Genomic DNA, 12,565 nt, shown 5'->3' with positions numbered 1-12,565 from the left:
CATTTGTTTACAAGTTACACCATACTGCAAACTAGCCTGCTGCACTTGAGTCTAGTGCCTGGGCACACCCAGCATGAGTGGTTAGTTAATAATTGAGTATGATATGACCAGTAATATTGAATTAATTCAATAAATCATGGTGAACGATGAGGCAAATAGAGGTGGAGTCTGAAGGTGGAGTCATCTGAAGTTGGCTTCATGTCTACACAGAAGTTTACCTTTCTTAGGCGCACCTGACACGGGCTGGAGAGAAGTTTCAGCTGGACCCGTTGCACAAGACTGCCGAAGCAGCCATGCAGCAAGGGGAATCGGAGCCTCCAGGACCCCCACCCCAGCTTTAGACCTTTGCCTGCAGATGAGCTAGTTGTCTGCTTTTAAAAATGGAAGGAAAAGTCTCTTCCATAAAATATAGTGAGCTTTAATTTTTTTGGATATTTTTCTAATTCATAACCAATCTCATTGGAAGTCTCTCAATTTAGGTATACAATAATTCTGTTTCTCCTCCCCCCAAAGGTGATTTGTACAAGCTCGACATGAGAGATCCTCCGCCCACCGACTCAGTTTTGTGCAACCTTATCCCTCCCAATCTTGCTCAGTCCTGAAAGGGGGAGGCGGGCTTTTATTGTGAAATGTTGCGCTTGGCCAATGTACATTCCACCCGTGCCCTGCACCTCTTTGGCACAAACAGCCATCTCTGGCGATTGGGGACTTGCTATTTTCTCTGAGCTCAGCATTGTGGAAATGCTTTCCCACGTCTTTTCTTTTGTTGGCTTCCTGCTTCAGAATGTGACTCTTGCCCTTTGGTCTTTGCTCCAGTATATCCCAGGTAAGACAGTTTTCTTCCAATCTCCTGCTAGTGGTAGTTTAAAAGACAAAGAGGTCCTCGAGTTGGGCTTGAATTGTGATGATTCATGCAGTCGTCTTGGGAGCAACATGGAAGTGGCACATGGCCTCCATCTGGGTGGTTCCCCCCGCCCCCCCCCCACACTTCCTAGTTGATCTGACAGTCTTGGAATTAGCTTTTTCAGGATCAGCTAAGAAATGAAAATGTAAAGCAGGAATGTTGCTATGCAAGAATGATAGATTTTGCCCAGAAGAAATTGTTCAAAATATGAGACACTCAACTGAATGTTTTATCTACTTTTCCCAGTAGAGAAATATGAGAATATTTGGCAGTCTACTAGGGTGGAATGCATACGTGGGCTCAGCCAAGAGCAGTGTTGTCCAAACTTGGCCACTTTAAGATGAGTGGACTTCAACTCCCAGAATTCCCCAGCCAGAATGAGTTGAAGTCCACTCATCTTAAAGTGGCCAAGTTTGGACAACACTGGCCAAGAGCATCTGTAATGAGTTTCCCATTGGAATTAGTGCGAGGAGGTTTGGTAGGTCTCCCTCTCGAGGGTCCCTAGTTATGAAGCTCATCCAAGCAGACTTGAGCTAGGTTAGATCTGCACAGAAACTCAGTTTGGAGTAGATCTTTGCTGCAATCCCGGAACGGCAGAGAAGGCAATGCTGGGCAGACGGTCCTTGTTACAACAGACTCCAGAATGTGTCCCTCTTTTGTGTTCCGAGCTGCTGCCCACAAGATCTGACTGTTTTCTCACGTTTGCTCCGAAGTGGCAGTTGCATCAGACCAGTGAGGGAAAGAAATTCATCTATGAGTGCTTTAGGGTGGTTTTGCTTGAAGAGAGCTAGCTCTGAAGTGGCCATGAAATATGCAGAGCTGTTGTTGGACCAGCACATGTTGTAGCCATGTTTGATCATTAACCTTTTCTCTTGTAGATTGCATCAACTAACTCTGCTTCAAGGATGGTGCGCAAGAGCCGGGCTGTGTTATTTTTTTATGGGAGGAAAGGAATATTTCCTCATGGTAGTGATCCAAAAAGCAATATTTCCCCTTATTTTTCCCCTTTAATTTTCAGCATTCGGCAGAAACGTATTGTTTGAACCCCTTGTATATTTGGATCTCCAAACCAATATATGTTTGAAAGAGTTTTTATATTTTCTTTTGAATACCGAAAATATTCTGTTTTTATGACCTTTGCAGTTTATAGGGCAGGAGAGCGCAGAGACAGAATCCCACTCCCAAGAGTTTCAGATATTGGGGGAGTTAAAGGAGGAGAAACTGGACATATCAATTCAGATTTTTGGATAGGTCATGGATCTGGCAGGGTGGGGGTGCTCCAGGTCTCTTCCACAAAACTAGAGGGCCTTCCTTCTCTGGAACAGCTTCCCCCTGAGATTCGGGTGGCCCCGATCCTGTGATCTCCTGGAAGGCCTGGCCAGGGCCAGGATGTTTGCGGAGCCTGGCGTGGTGGCCTTTCTGCGTTATGAGATGGTTTTGCAAGGACCCTCAGTGGTTGTTGTTGTTATTTAATTCTGGGTTCTGCTGTGATTTTAAATTGTGTGATTTTATCCCTGAGTTTTGTTAGCTGCCCAGAAATGGGTGGCTGCAAAAAGGTGTTAAATAAATAAATAGCAGATAAAATGGGCCGTGATACCTGAAGTCTGCTAAAATCTTCCCCAAGAAACCAATGAGGAGAGGAAAGTCTATCCTCTCTTGCAGGCTTTTAAAACCACAAGGGGTCTGTCTGGCTGCCTTTTTTTATTTGCTTTTCGCCTTGTTCGTTAGGCGGCCTTCCCCAGGGGCTGGCGGAGAGCCAGGCGAGGACAGATGCCCAGGCCACCGAGTTCCAGGCTGGAGGTCTGAGACTTCCCCAGCGAGCGAGAGACTGGTGAAAAGGAGACGGGGATTATTAGAACACAGTCTGAGCTGTGGGGCTTTTATTCTCTCTGTGCGTAGGAACGAGAGAAAGGGCTGGGCTGCGGGAGCAGCTGAAATGCACTCTCCAGAAGTCATTGCTAATTTCTTCTCTCTCTCTTTTCTTTCCCCCCTTTTTCCTTTTGCACCTTTCCACACCCTTCTAGTTCTTTAAGCTTGATAGACAAAATAAATGAATTCTTATTGAGTCGGTGACACCCATTCTGGAAGAAAGAGACCAGCCTTTGGCACATCTCTTTCCTCTCTGGTCAATCTCCTATAGCAGTGTTGTCCAAACTTGGCCCCTTTAAGATGAGTGGACTTCAACTCCCAGAATTCCCCAGCCAGCCATGCTGGCTGGGGAATTCTGGGAGTTGAAGTCCACTCATCTTAAAGGGGCCAAGTTTGGACAACACTGTCCTTAAGAAAGAGAATTGCCACCAGCCTCTTCTTGGGCAGGGTGCTGTGGATGGAAGCTTCAGAGACCACATAACGGGGGTCTTCTGATACACCATTGGGTACCTAGTGCATAATCTAAAATTAATCTCCAGCATTGCTAATACATGGATTACCATGTTTCCTGTATTTCAGCTCTCCCCTTATACTTTGGTAGCTTCAATTAATATATAGGAAGTTCTGCTTTTCTAGTTTTGAGACATCCTTGCTGTTTTTAATGCAGTGCAGTTTAGCGCACTCTGAAATCTGTTCCACAGGGCATGCTTAACCTGCAGACTGTTAATTCTGAAAATATTTCAGGGAAGTCTACCTCAGGAACCTTGATTGAAAGCATCCGCTTTTCTTTTACTCAGCCAATTCCTTAACATGCGGTTTACCTAACTGCGTAATATGAAACGGTAGCTTTAGGATCGTACCCAGGGTGTTAATTCCTTTCTCTTCGCTCATTGCTTGTTCTGCCTTCGCAGTTATAAGAACTGTGGTTTGCAACCAGAAACCTCCAGTTACTTTTAGCCACCGGAAGGGCTTAGAATGCGTCTCGCCGTTATTCTCCACCGTAGAAGAAACACCTCAGGTGATCCCAAGAAAACTTGAAGGGCAGATTCCCAGATGGCTGAAAGGAAAGCTACTGAGGAACGGACCAGGGAAATTTGAGTTCGGATCAGATAAGTACGCCTGCTCTGGATGTGGCTCCCTGCTCTGCTGAGGATTAAAAAGCCAATACTGTAGATATTTTTTTCTGGGCTGCAGTCTTTATCAACCTCATTCATACATGTCCTTCAGTCATTCTGCCAGTCAGTTGTGCCTTAGAAAGGAAAGATCCTTGAGTGCTAATGCAGATTTACTTGACTAAATGGAGACATAATGACAACCAAGGGCTTGGGGAAGACTGATCTAGTAATCAACTTTTATTGGGGGGGAGGGGGTTGCCTTTTTTAGAAATACTTTTTTAACAATTTAAAAATGAGACCTTTGGAAGAACCACAGTCTTTAAAATTTGTTGTACACTTTGTGTGCAGAAATGGGCTTTTTTTTTTTGCCGTCTAATGAACTGAGTGGGTGCTTAGAAATGGCAGGGTAAGCTTTGCACAAGGTTTCTCCTCCTTTAATCTGGATTTATCTTCTCCAAATGAAGGTACAACCACTGGTTTGATGGCATGGCACTGTTGCATCAGTTTGAAATTGAGGATGGGTTGGTGAAGTACAGCAGCAAGTTTCTCAGGAGCAATTCTTACCTGACCAACAGCAAGAACAGTCGGATCATGATCTCTGAATTTGGCACCTTGGCCATGCCAGATCCTTGCAAGACCATTTTTGAGCGCTTCAGGTCAAGGTTTGAATGGCCAGGTAAGCATCTTTCTTGAATCAGTTCCACTCATATTCTGCATCTGAAGTTAATGCATTCTGTAAGGGAAATGCTGAAAGACACTCCACCAAATTTCTCTTGTAAGAAATGGAGGGGAAGTGGGAAAACTTCTGGACAAAGCTTTGGGTGACAGAAATCCCACCTTCAGTTTGTCTTCCAGCTCCATCCCTGGCACATTTAACTCTGACTCAGAAATTACCTTTAAGATATTATGCCGCTTTCATTCTTTTGATCCTGGCAACCTTGTGGCAATGGAAATGTTTTGTATACTGAATTTATGACACTCCAATGAGGTGAATTTTATACTGCAGAAGAGACAGACAACTGCTCCGTGAATTATGTGGTCTTCAAATGTGACTATTTTGTCAGCACGGAGACCAGCCTAATGCACAAGGTGGATCTGGACACGCTTGAAACAAAGGAGAAGGTAAAGGAACGGAGAGTGTTACCTAGCATTGGGTTAGCCTGTTTCCCCTTCTCATCCACTACTGTCTAAATCTGGATGGAGAGACAGCAGCTTTCCAGGAGCTCTGGAGATGCTGCAGATTTAATCTGGGTCTTCTACAGGTCTACCACTGTGTCTTGTTCCCTCCAGGTTCATGGGTAGCAGTTGCTGGGGAACCCAAGTGGGAAAGTGCGGTTGCCCTCATTCTGCTTGTGCATGGCCACCACACAAAACACTCTTTAGCTTCAGAAGAAGGGCCATCTGAACCATGTTATACTGGAGATGGGAATACTCACTTTAAAAAAAGGTGTAAATTGTGCAAAATAGAAAATTAGCAAGGATGTTAACCTGTTCCAGTACAGCTTTTTCCCAAGTTGGTGCCACTTCAGGATTCCCTGGAAAATGTTTCAAAATCAGTAGATGAGAGCAGCTTTCCCAACCTGGTTCTGTCCAGATGTGGTGGTTACACCTCTCAGCTGGTGCGGGAATTCTGAGAGCTGCAGTTCTGTCTGGAGGGTGTCAGACTGAGATAAGATGACTTACCATCTTTGCCCTTGCAGGTGAATTGGAGAAAATACATTGCAGTGAATGGAGCCACAGCCCACCCACACTACGACCCAGATGGAACAGTGTACAACATGGGCAACTCTTACGGGAAGCACGGTGAGACCGGATTCTCAGAGACAAGCAGAAGTATCTGACTTGCTTCTTCATGTTTGGGATTAGATGCTAACCTCAGTGGATGGTTTTGGTTTTGTCAGTCAGTAGTGCCTCCATTTCTATCAACCCAGGCCCTTCTTGGCTTTCTGCTCTAAATCGACAGAGTTACTTAACAGTGTTCTTCAGACGCACCCAGAAAACTCAGGCAATTCAAAGATGATATAAACATTTTTCCGATGAGTAAGTGTCTAAGTTCTTAGTCAGTGGCTATAGCCCCTTCCACTGGATCAGAGGACCTGGAAAACGTGAAGCAGCACCTGGTGGATTCATATGTCTGAATTTTGCACTGGAGCAAAGATGGAGCAGCTGTGGAGTTCTCTCATGGTGCATCTGGTGGTGGTCTCCCATTCTAAACTGTTGATGGGCCAGGTGCTGCCCGCACTTAAATTCCAACCTCAGTTATTGTTAATAGAAAGCGTTGTTTATAGCAATGGATCACTTTTTTAAAAACATAAGGCACATCTGTCAGGGGTGAGCTAATTCCCCAGTCCATCTGCAGCTGATTTGTTGGAATCACACTTCCAAACAGGTGGGCTTTCTCTCTTCCAGGCTCCAACTATAACATCATCCGTGTTCCTCCGCAGAAGTCTCACCCTAGTGACTCCAGCCTGCAAGGGGCAGAAGTGCTGTGCACCATTGAGCCAAAGGACAGAATGAAGCCATCCTATTATCACAGTTTTGGTGAGGACCATCCTCCTTTTAAGTGGGTCATCTCCATCTTTGATGGAAATGCCAGAAAGATGCAGCAGGAGTTGTAAACGTGACATTATGAAAAGCGGGTCAATGATTTGGAATGCCATAGATGTGATCTATCATGCTGCATGAATAAAGTCAAGTAGAATAGGAAAAGTAATATGAAACATTAAATTAATGAAATTCATTGCTCCAAGACATGCATGATCCATCAGAGCAGTTCATATAAAATGATGTAATATCTTTTGCTAGCTGATGGCCATAATAAATTGAAATTGAAATCATAACCTGAGATGTGCTTTAAAAACAATGTCAGTAAGACTCTGAAGTTGAACAAAAATTGCTGGCTCCTAGCTGTACCTGCTCATTGGCCTTCCATTGGAAGCTAGAAGGGGGATTGTGTAAATGAAGCATGGCAGTTCCTAAGTATGTGGTGTGTAAGCCCCCCAAGGGAATAAATTTGATTCACAGAGTGTTAAATTAGATAATTTGAAATTACTGGCCATTGCATTGGATAATCTGAAATTGTTTTGGCAACAAAGGATGAAGCCAGCAGGCAGAAAGATAAGCCAACCCTGTTGTTAGAGAAGCACAGTTAATTAGATGGAAAAAAAGAAATGGGGTCTTAATGAAAAGAAGTGGCCAAATCTTTTCTTCTGTTTCTAGGAATGAGTGAAAACTACGTGATTTTTATTGAGCAGCCCTTGAAAATAAACTTGTGGAAGATGATTATAGCCAATTTTGTGGGGGGATCCTTTCTGGATGCAATGAATTGGGAGCCTCAGCACAACACCCGCTTTCATGTCATGAACAAGCACACGGGGCAGGTGAGTCTCCTGCTTGGCTGGATCTGAGGACTCCCTGCAATGCCTGCTCTGGGGTTGGCAGGGCCGGGTAGGCTAGATTCTCACTGCTATCATCCTGGGTGTCAGAAGGAAACAACAGAGCAAACCAGCGTTTCCCCAGATTATGCTGGGGCAGCAGCTCCCAGAATTCCTCTGTTGCCCAGAGTGGCTGAGAATTGTGGGAGTTGCAGTCCTGAGATCTTTGGGGGGCATCAGATTAGGAAAGATTACACAAGGGCTCACTTCTTTGCTTTGTCCATCTGTTTAAATCCTTTCAAGCATCGCCCTTATACATAAATGAAGGACTTTAAGAAGCTGTTCCAAGGAGCATTCTTTGGGTGTCACCAAAAGGCAGGAATTCACACTCCTGTGTCTTCGGCTCTTGTTGCAGATCTTACCCTTGCAGTATTGTACCAAGGCCTTCTGCTTTTTCCATCAAATCAATGCCTTTGAGGACCAGGGATGCATTGTCCTGGATCTTTGCTGTTATGATGATGGAAGTGTTATCGACATTTACCGCCTACAGAATCTCCACAAAGTGGGGGAAGCCCTCGACCAGGTACTGCTGCTCTGCACCCCACAGTGTGGGCACTGAAAGGGAGCATCATGCTCTAGACCAGCTTTCCGTGGCTTGGTATCTTCCAGGGACATTGGGACGGTCGCTCTCCAGTCCTAGACACAGGTGGCATTCTGAGGGGAAGGAACCCAGACAGGGAGGCAGAGAAGTCATCTCTACTCTTGGTTCTTGCTCCTCATCCCCATGGGACGTCTGCAGAGTGCGCTTTTTTCTCTCTATCCAATTATATGTTTGTTATCCTGGCAGACCTACAACTTACTCCCGAAGTCATTTCCACGGCGCTTTGTTCTCCCAATCAGGGTGAGCCCCAAGACATCTGTGGGGAAGAATCTTAGCCCTTTGTCTTACACATTGGCAGAGGCTGTGAAAGAGGCTGATGGGAAGGTAGGTGATCTGGGCACACATGAGATGTATGGAATTTATAATAGTATTTTATTGAAATTTTAAAATTACAAAATTAAAAGTTAGAAATGAAAAAGAAAATGAAAAATACAAATTATAAGGAAAAGGAAAAGAAAACGTGAGATAAAGTAAAGGAAAAGAAGAAAGGCATGAAAAATAGATAGCTTCCAATCTATCTCTGGTCTCGAGAATAGTAAGAGTGTCATAAGTGCTAGTTTTTAATGCATTAAATAGGAATAATTCTTTGTCAAAACATATCCCATTATGAGATGTATGGAATTTAGAAGGAGCGAAAGTGTCCCACCATCCTTCAGGAGGCAGCTAGACTTGGGGAAAATGGTTGCATTTGCATGGATGGGACCATTTTCCCAAAGACTAACTGCCAAGGGAAATTAGGCTGCGGTGAGCTTGAATCGAAGGTATCGTGGGCTGAAGCTTAAACTCATCCAAAGCAGCTCCTGATCGGAACGTTTAAAGAGGAAGAGCCTCATGCCAAAACTCTGTTGTTGCTGGCAGAACTCATTTAATGCTCTGGTGCATGAGAAAGTTAGAGACTGACATTCAGAACTTGGAAATGGAACACTCGCTCTCTGCTCATGGTAAACTGGCTTCCACGCAAGAGACTCCCCTCCTCCCTTATTAATTGCTCTTAAAATCAAGATTTTAAAATTGCTCAGAGAGGTGGTGGTGGGTTAAATATGTTCCTGCAGAAGCAAGACAGCCATTGGGTATGCTTTGATTGCAGAACTGAGCAGGGGGGTTGGACTCCAGGGCCTTTCTAACTCCAAGTTTCTGTGCCAGCAGTGCAACAAATACTCAGAACTGCAAGGAGGATGTGGCATTTCCTAGTTAAGATAGAAAAACATTCACCTCTTAGCAAGCTGCTATCTATTTCAAAGGGGATGAAACTGAAGGACCCAAGGATTGTGTACAGTTGTGTAATTCTGTGAAATTGTGTGCAGTTGTGTAATTGTGTGCAGTTGTGTAATTCTGTGAAAAAGGAAATGTTTTTCAGAAAGGGGTGATGTTGCTTCCAGGGCATGAGAGGGACCATCTGCTCTGCAAGTGGAAGTGGCCAAAAATATAGTAGTGGTTTCTCAAAGGTCACTTGAGAAACTCCGCAGTTCCAAATAGTAGATCTTGGGGGTATAGAATAGGGGTTCTATAATGTGATTGATTCCGAGTTGACTCTTCCAGATCTGGTGCACACCTGAAAGTCTATACAATGAGGACCTCCAAGAAGCAGGAGGCCTGGAATTCCCTCAGATCAACTATGCACGTTACTGTGGAAAAAAATACCGTTATTTCTATGGTTGTGGCTTTGGGCATGTCATTGGAGACTCCTTGATCAAGATTGATACAGAAACCAAGGAGATGAAGGTGAGAAGATAGGGGTTAGTGATGCTCCTCTGTTGTTACTGTGGTGGTGGTGGTGGTGGGGTTCCACCTTTAACGCTAATGACAAGGAACCTCTTCTGTGCCTTTGCTTTGCCCACCAGATTTGGTATGAGAAAGGAATGTATCCTTCTGAGCCAGTGTTTGTGCCAGAACCTTACTCTGCAGCAGAAGACAGTGGAGTGATACTCTCGGTGGTGCTCACACCCAATCAGGTAATTTAAGCTTCACTGCAGAGATCAAGATCTACTCTTTGAATAGATCGCTTTTAGATTGCTGAAATTGAATTCCTCATGCCTTCTAGTGAACACTGCATGGCATTTTTGGCTTCAGAATGCTAAGGCTTTTTAGAGCTTCTCTGTCTCCTTATGGTTCACCTTTCTTCTCTAAACCCCTGAAAGGGCACGGGAAACAGATGCTTTGCATGGGAAAGGAGCACTGCACTTAGGAACTGCTGTCCAACGTCCATCTTTGTTTCAGAATCAAGGTAGCTTCCTGCTTATTCTGGATGCCGAGAATTTCAACGAACTGGGCCGCACAGAAATCCCTGTCCAGATCCCCTATGGCTTCCACGGTAGCTTTGTCCCCAGCAGAAATTCCACCGGCTAATGACCACCTGCTGAGAAAGGAAAGATTCAGGGTCTGCTCCGTGATGCTGTGTGTCCAGAATGTGGTGACTCTGGACAAATCACTTAATCTAGATGTGCACTGATTTCTCAGGATACCCAATGAGGCGCTACAGCTAGTCCTCACTTAACAACCATTTGTTTAGTGACTGTTCAAAGTTACAACAGTGCTGAACAAAGGGAGTTACAACTGGTCCTCGCGCTTACAATCATCACAGTACCTCCGCAGTCACGTGATCACAATCCGGGCGCTTGGCAACCAGCTTGCACTTATGACCCCTGCAGCTCGCACTTACCACCCCCTGGGGTCACATGATCTCTATTTGCGACCTTCCCAGCTGGCTTCTGGCAAGCAAAATCAATGGGGAACTGCATGATTCACTTAATGACCACTGCAAACAGGTCGTAAAATCAGGCGCGACTTGCTTAACCACCCCGCTTAACAATGAATTTTCAGGTCCTTATCGTGGTCATTAAGCGAGGACTACCTGTACTCTGATTCACCGAGAAATGGCATTTTTGCTAATCTAAGGCAAGTTTTCTAATTTAAACCAAGACATTCATGATTATGATGCATATTGGTAAGTGGGAATAGATACATATTGCCCACATACACAAGCTTTTTTAATTAAAAAAAGAGACTTTGCTAAATGTAGTATATAATAAATTCTTTACCTATATCATTAATTTTTCTATTAATTGTTTATATTATGGTTGAATTTTGTACATCTTGCTCAGAGCCCTTCAGCATTTGCTATGTGTTCAGAAATCTTGACAATAGTGTCGGATATATTTTTTCTTTATACATATACTTTATATGTCTCAGTTCATTAACGCTTGCCCCTGTTCAAGCTGTAGCTGGCTCACCCTTGAGGTCCAAGCTAGTTCAGAGCAACAATTCCTGTTCCCCTGGGAGGCGTCACAGACAAGCGAAAGCCTTGCTGTCATGTCTTCCCTTACCTGCCCAGGCTTCTGAGGACATACCGAAACAGCTGCTTATTCTCTTAACCAAGACCGGGCTCAGGAGAAGTCCCACCCACATTCACATTCTGTCTAAAACCTCTGATGGGAAAGGTGGGGTAGCAAGGCGATAAATAAAAGACAAATTCGGAAGTAAGTTACCAGCCAGCACATGGGAAGCACAAATGGTGCTCACGGAGGCTTCACAACAGCATAAAACCTAGCTGTCAGCCTTCCCAGGTAGACCAGACAGGAAACATGACCTGGTAAGTTAATTCTGCTTTATTGTAAGGCTACATTAATAGAATCTTGCAAGTCTGAAAGTAGGCTCCTTTATAGCCCAAGAAACTAGGGAGGGTCTCTTTTGAGCCTATTGCCCCACCCGTTATGCAGCTGCGGGCTGTGCTGTCTCTTATCTGACCATCCCTTTGGCAGCATCTCTCGGCCTGTCTCCCAAGGTCTTTCGCACCTACCGTTACACCAGCTGACCTTGTGATCAGAAATGGCTTTACTGGAGGCAAGAGGAACTGAGCATGGCCCAACAGGGCAGCAGCTCTGTGGTGAGGGTGCCCGCTTGCTGTGTTCTCTATCCCTGCTCAACAAAGAGTGGCCACAGGAGAAGGACCCAAGCTGGCCACGTGATCCAGCTGCTCCATCATAGTGGGAACATGGAACCACATTGCAAGAAGTTCTTGTCCCCCCTCTCTTGGACAGCCTGATTGTCACTGGAGTACTGGGCTGGTGGATGTTTTGTGCAAGAGTAGGTGGCTCTTCCAGATACTGGATGTGCCAGTGGAAGCCCTCAGAGTGACACGGACTGTCTTGACGAGGGGAATTGCACCATCGCTGCACCTGAGTGAGGCAAACGGCTTGGCCTGCGCAGCACGGAGCCAGTGAGTCAAAGCCAGCTTGCACAGCCCAGTGACGTCCACTGCTCTTGGAGATGTATGGAGGGCTGCATTGCTCAAGACGGATTCCTGTGCCGTTTTCAAAAGTGACGTGGTGAACCCAAGGGGGTTACCATGGTGCTGACTCATCTTTGCTTTACTGCTAGATCCGAAAGTGCTGGGAACGACTAAACTGAAGTTGCATCTTACCCACTTGACCTCTTCCTTTTATTGGCCTTTTATCACAGCTGCTTGAACCGAACATTAGCCAAGACCCAGAACCAGGCATTCCTTACTAGCTTTATTAGCTTTATAGACTGTCTTTCCTCTAGGAGCTCAAGGTAGTGTATGTAATAATCCCTCCTCCAACTTTATCCCCCAAACAACTCTGTAGGGCAGGCTCAGGAGAGGAAGAAGGGAGTGAGCGGGAGA

The 12,565-nt window shown here is 45.1% G+C and overlaps 1 protein-coding gene across 2 annotated transcripts; it reads left to right on the top strand.

Annotated features, from left to right (window-relative positions):
* The first annotated feature begins 210 nt into the window (after nt 1-210).
* Nucleotides 211-10,969, top strand: BCO2 (beta-carotene oxygenase 2). 2 transcript variants are annotated; one of them, XM_007422619.4, is made up of 13 exons: nt 211-411; nt 514-826; nt 3,685-3,886; nt 4,353-4,564; nt 4,895-5,010; nt 5,589-5,691; nt 6,298-6,429; nt 7,108-7,268; nt 7,678-7,845; nt 8,110-8,247; nt 9,463-9,645; nt 9,765-9,875; nt 10,141-10,969. In XM_007422619.4, the coding sequence occupies exons 2-13, from the start codon at nt 646-648 to the stop codon at nt 10,267-10,269; spliced, it is 1,836 nt and encodes a 611-aa protein (XP_007422681.3). In that variant the 5' UTR covers nt 211-411; nt 514-645; the 3' UTR covers nt 10,270-10,969. The 2 variants fall into 2 exon arrangements, with proteins under 2 accessions (XP_007422681.3, XP_025018722.2); XM_025162954.2 differs by lacking the exon at nt 211-411 and adding an exon at nt 1,783-1,870 and having other exon boundaries at nt 746-826.
* The last annotated feature ends 1,596 nt before the right edge of the window (nt 10,970-12,565 follow it).

The sequence above is a fragment of the Python bivittatus genome, unplaced genomic scaffold (assembly GCF_059951505.1).
Source record: "Python bivittatus isolate LINGU-HERP-01145 unplaced genomic scaffold, Pbiv_v1 ctg000320_np1212, whole genome shotgun sequence".
Lineage (NCBI taxonomy): Eukaryota > Metazoa > Chordata > Lepidosauria > Squamata > Pythonidae > Python > Python bivittatus.
The sequence above is the reverse complement of the archived record's forward strand: the minus strand, read 5'-3'. Positions and strand labels throughout refer to the sequence as shown.

Excerpts from the sequence above, each read along its gene's own strand:
- BCO2 (XM_007422619.4), top strand. The coding sequence starts at position 646 with ATGTACATTCCACCCGTGCCCTGCACCTCTTTGGCACAAACAGCCATC. Across the intron at positions 827-3,684 it reads TTTGCTCCAGTATATCCCAG|TTATAAGAACTGTGGTTTGC; the intron begins GTAAGACAGTTT and ends CTGCCTTCGCAG. Across the intron at positions 6,430-7,107 it reads ATCCTATTATCACAGTTTTG|GAATGAGTGAAAACTACGTG; the intron begins GTGAGGACCATC and ends TTCTGTTTCTAG.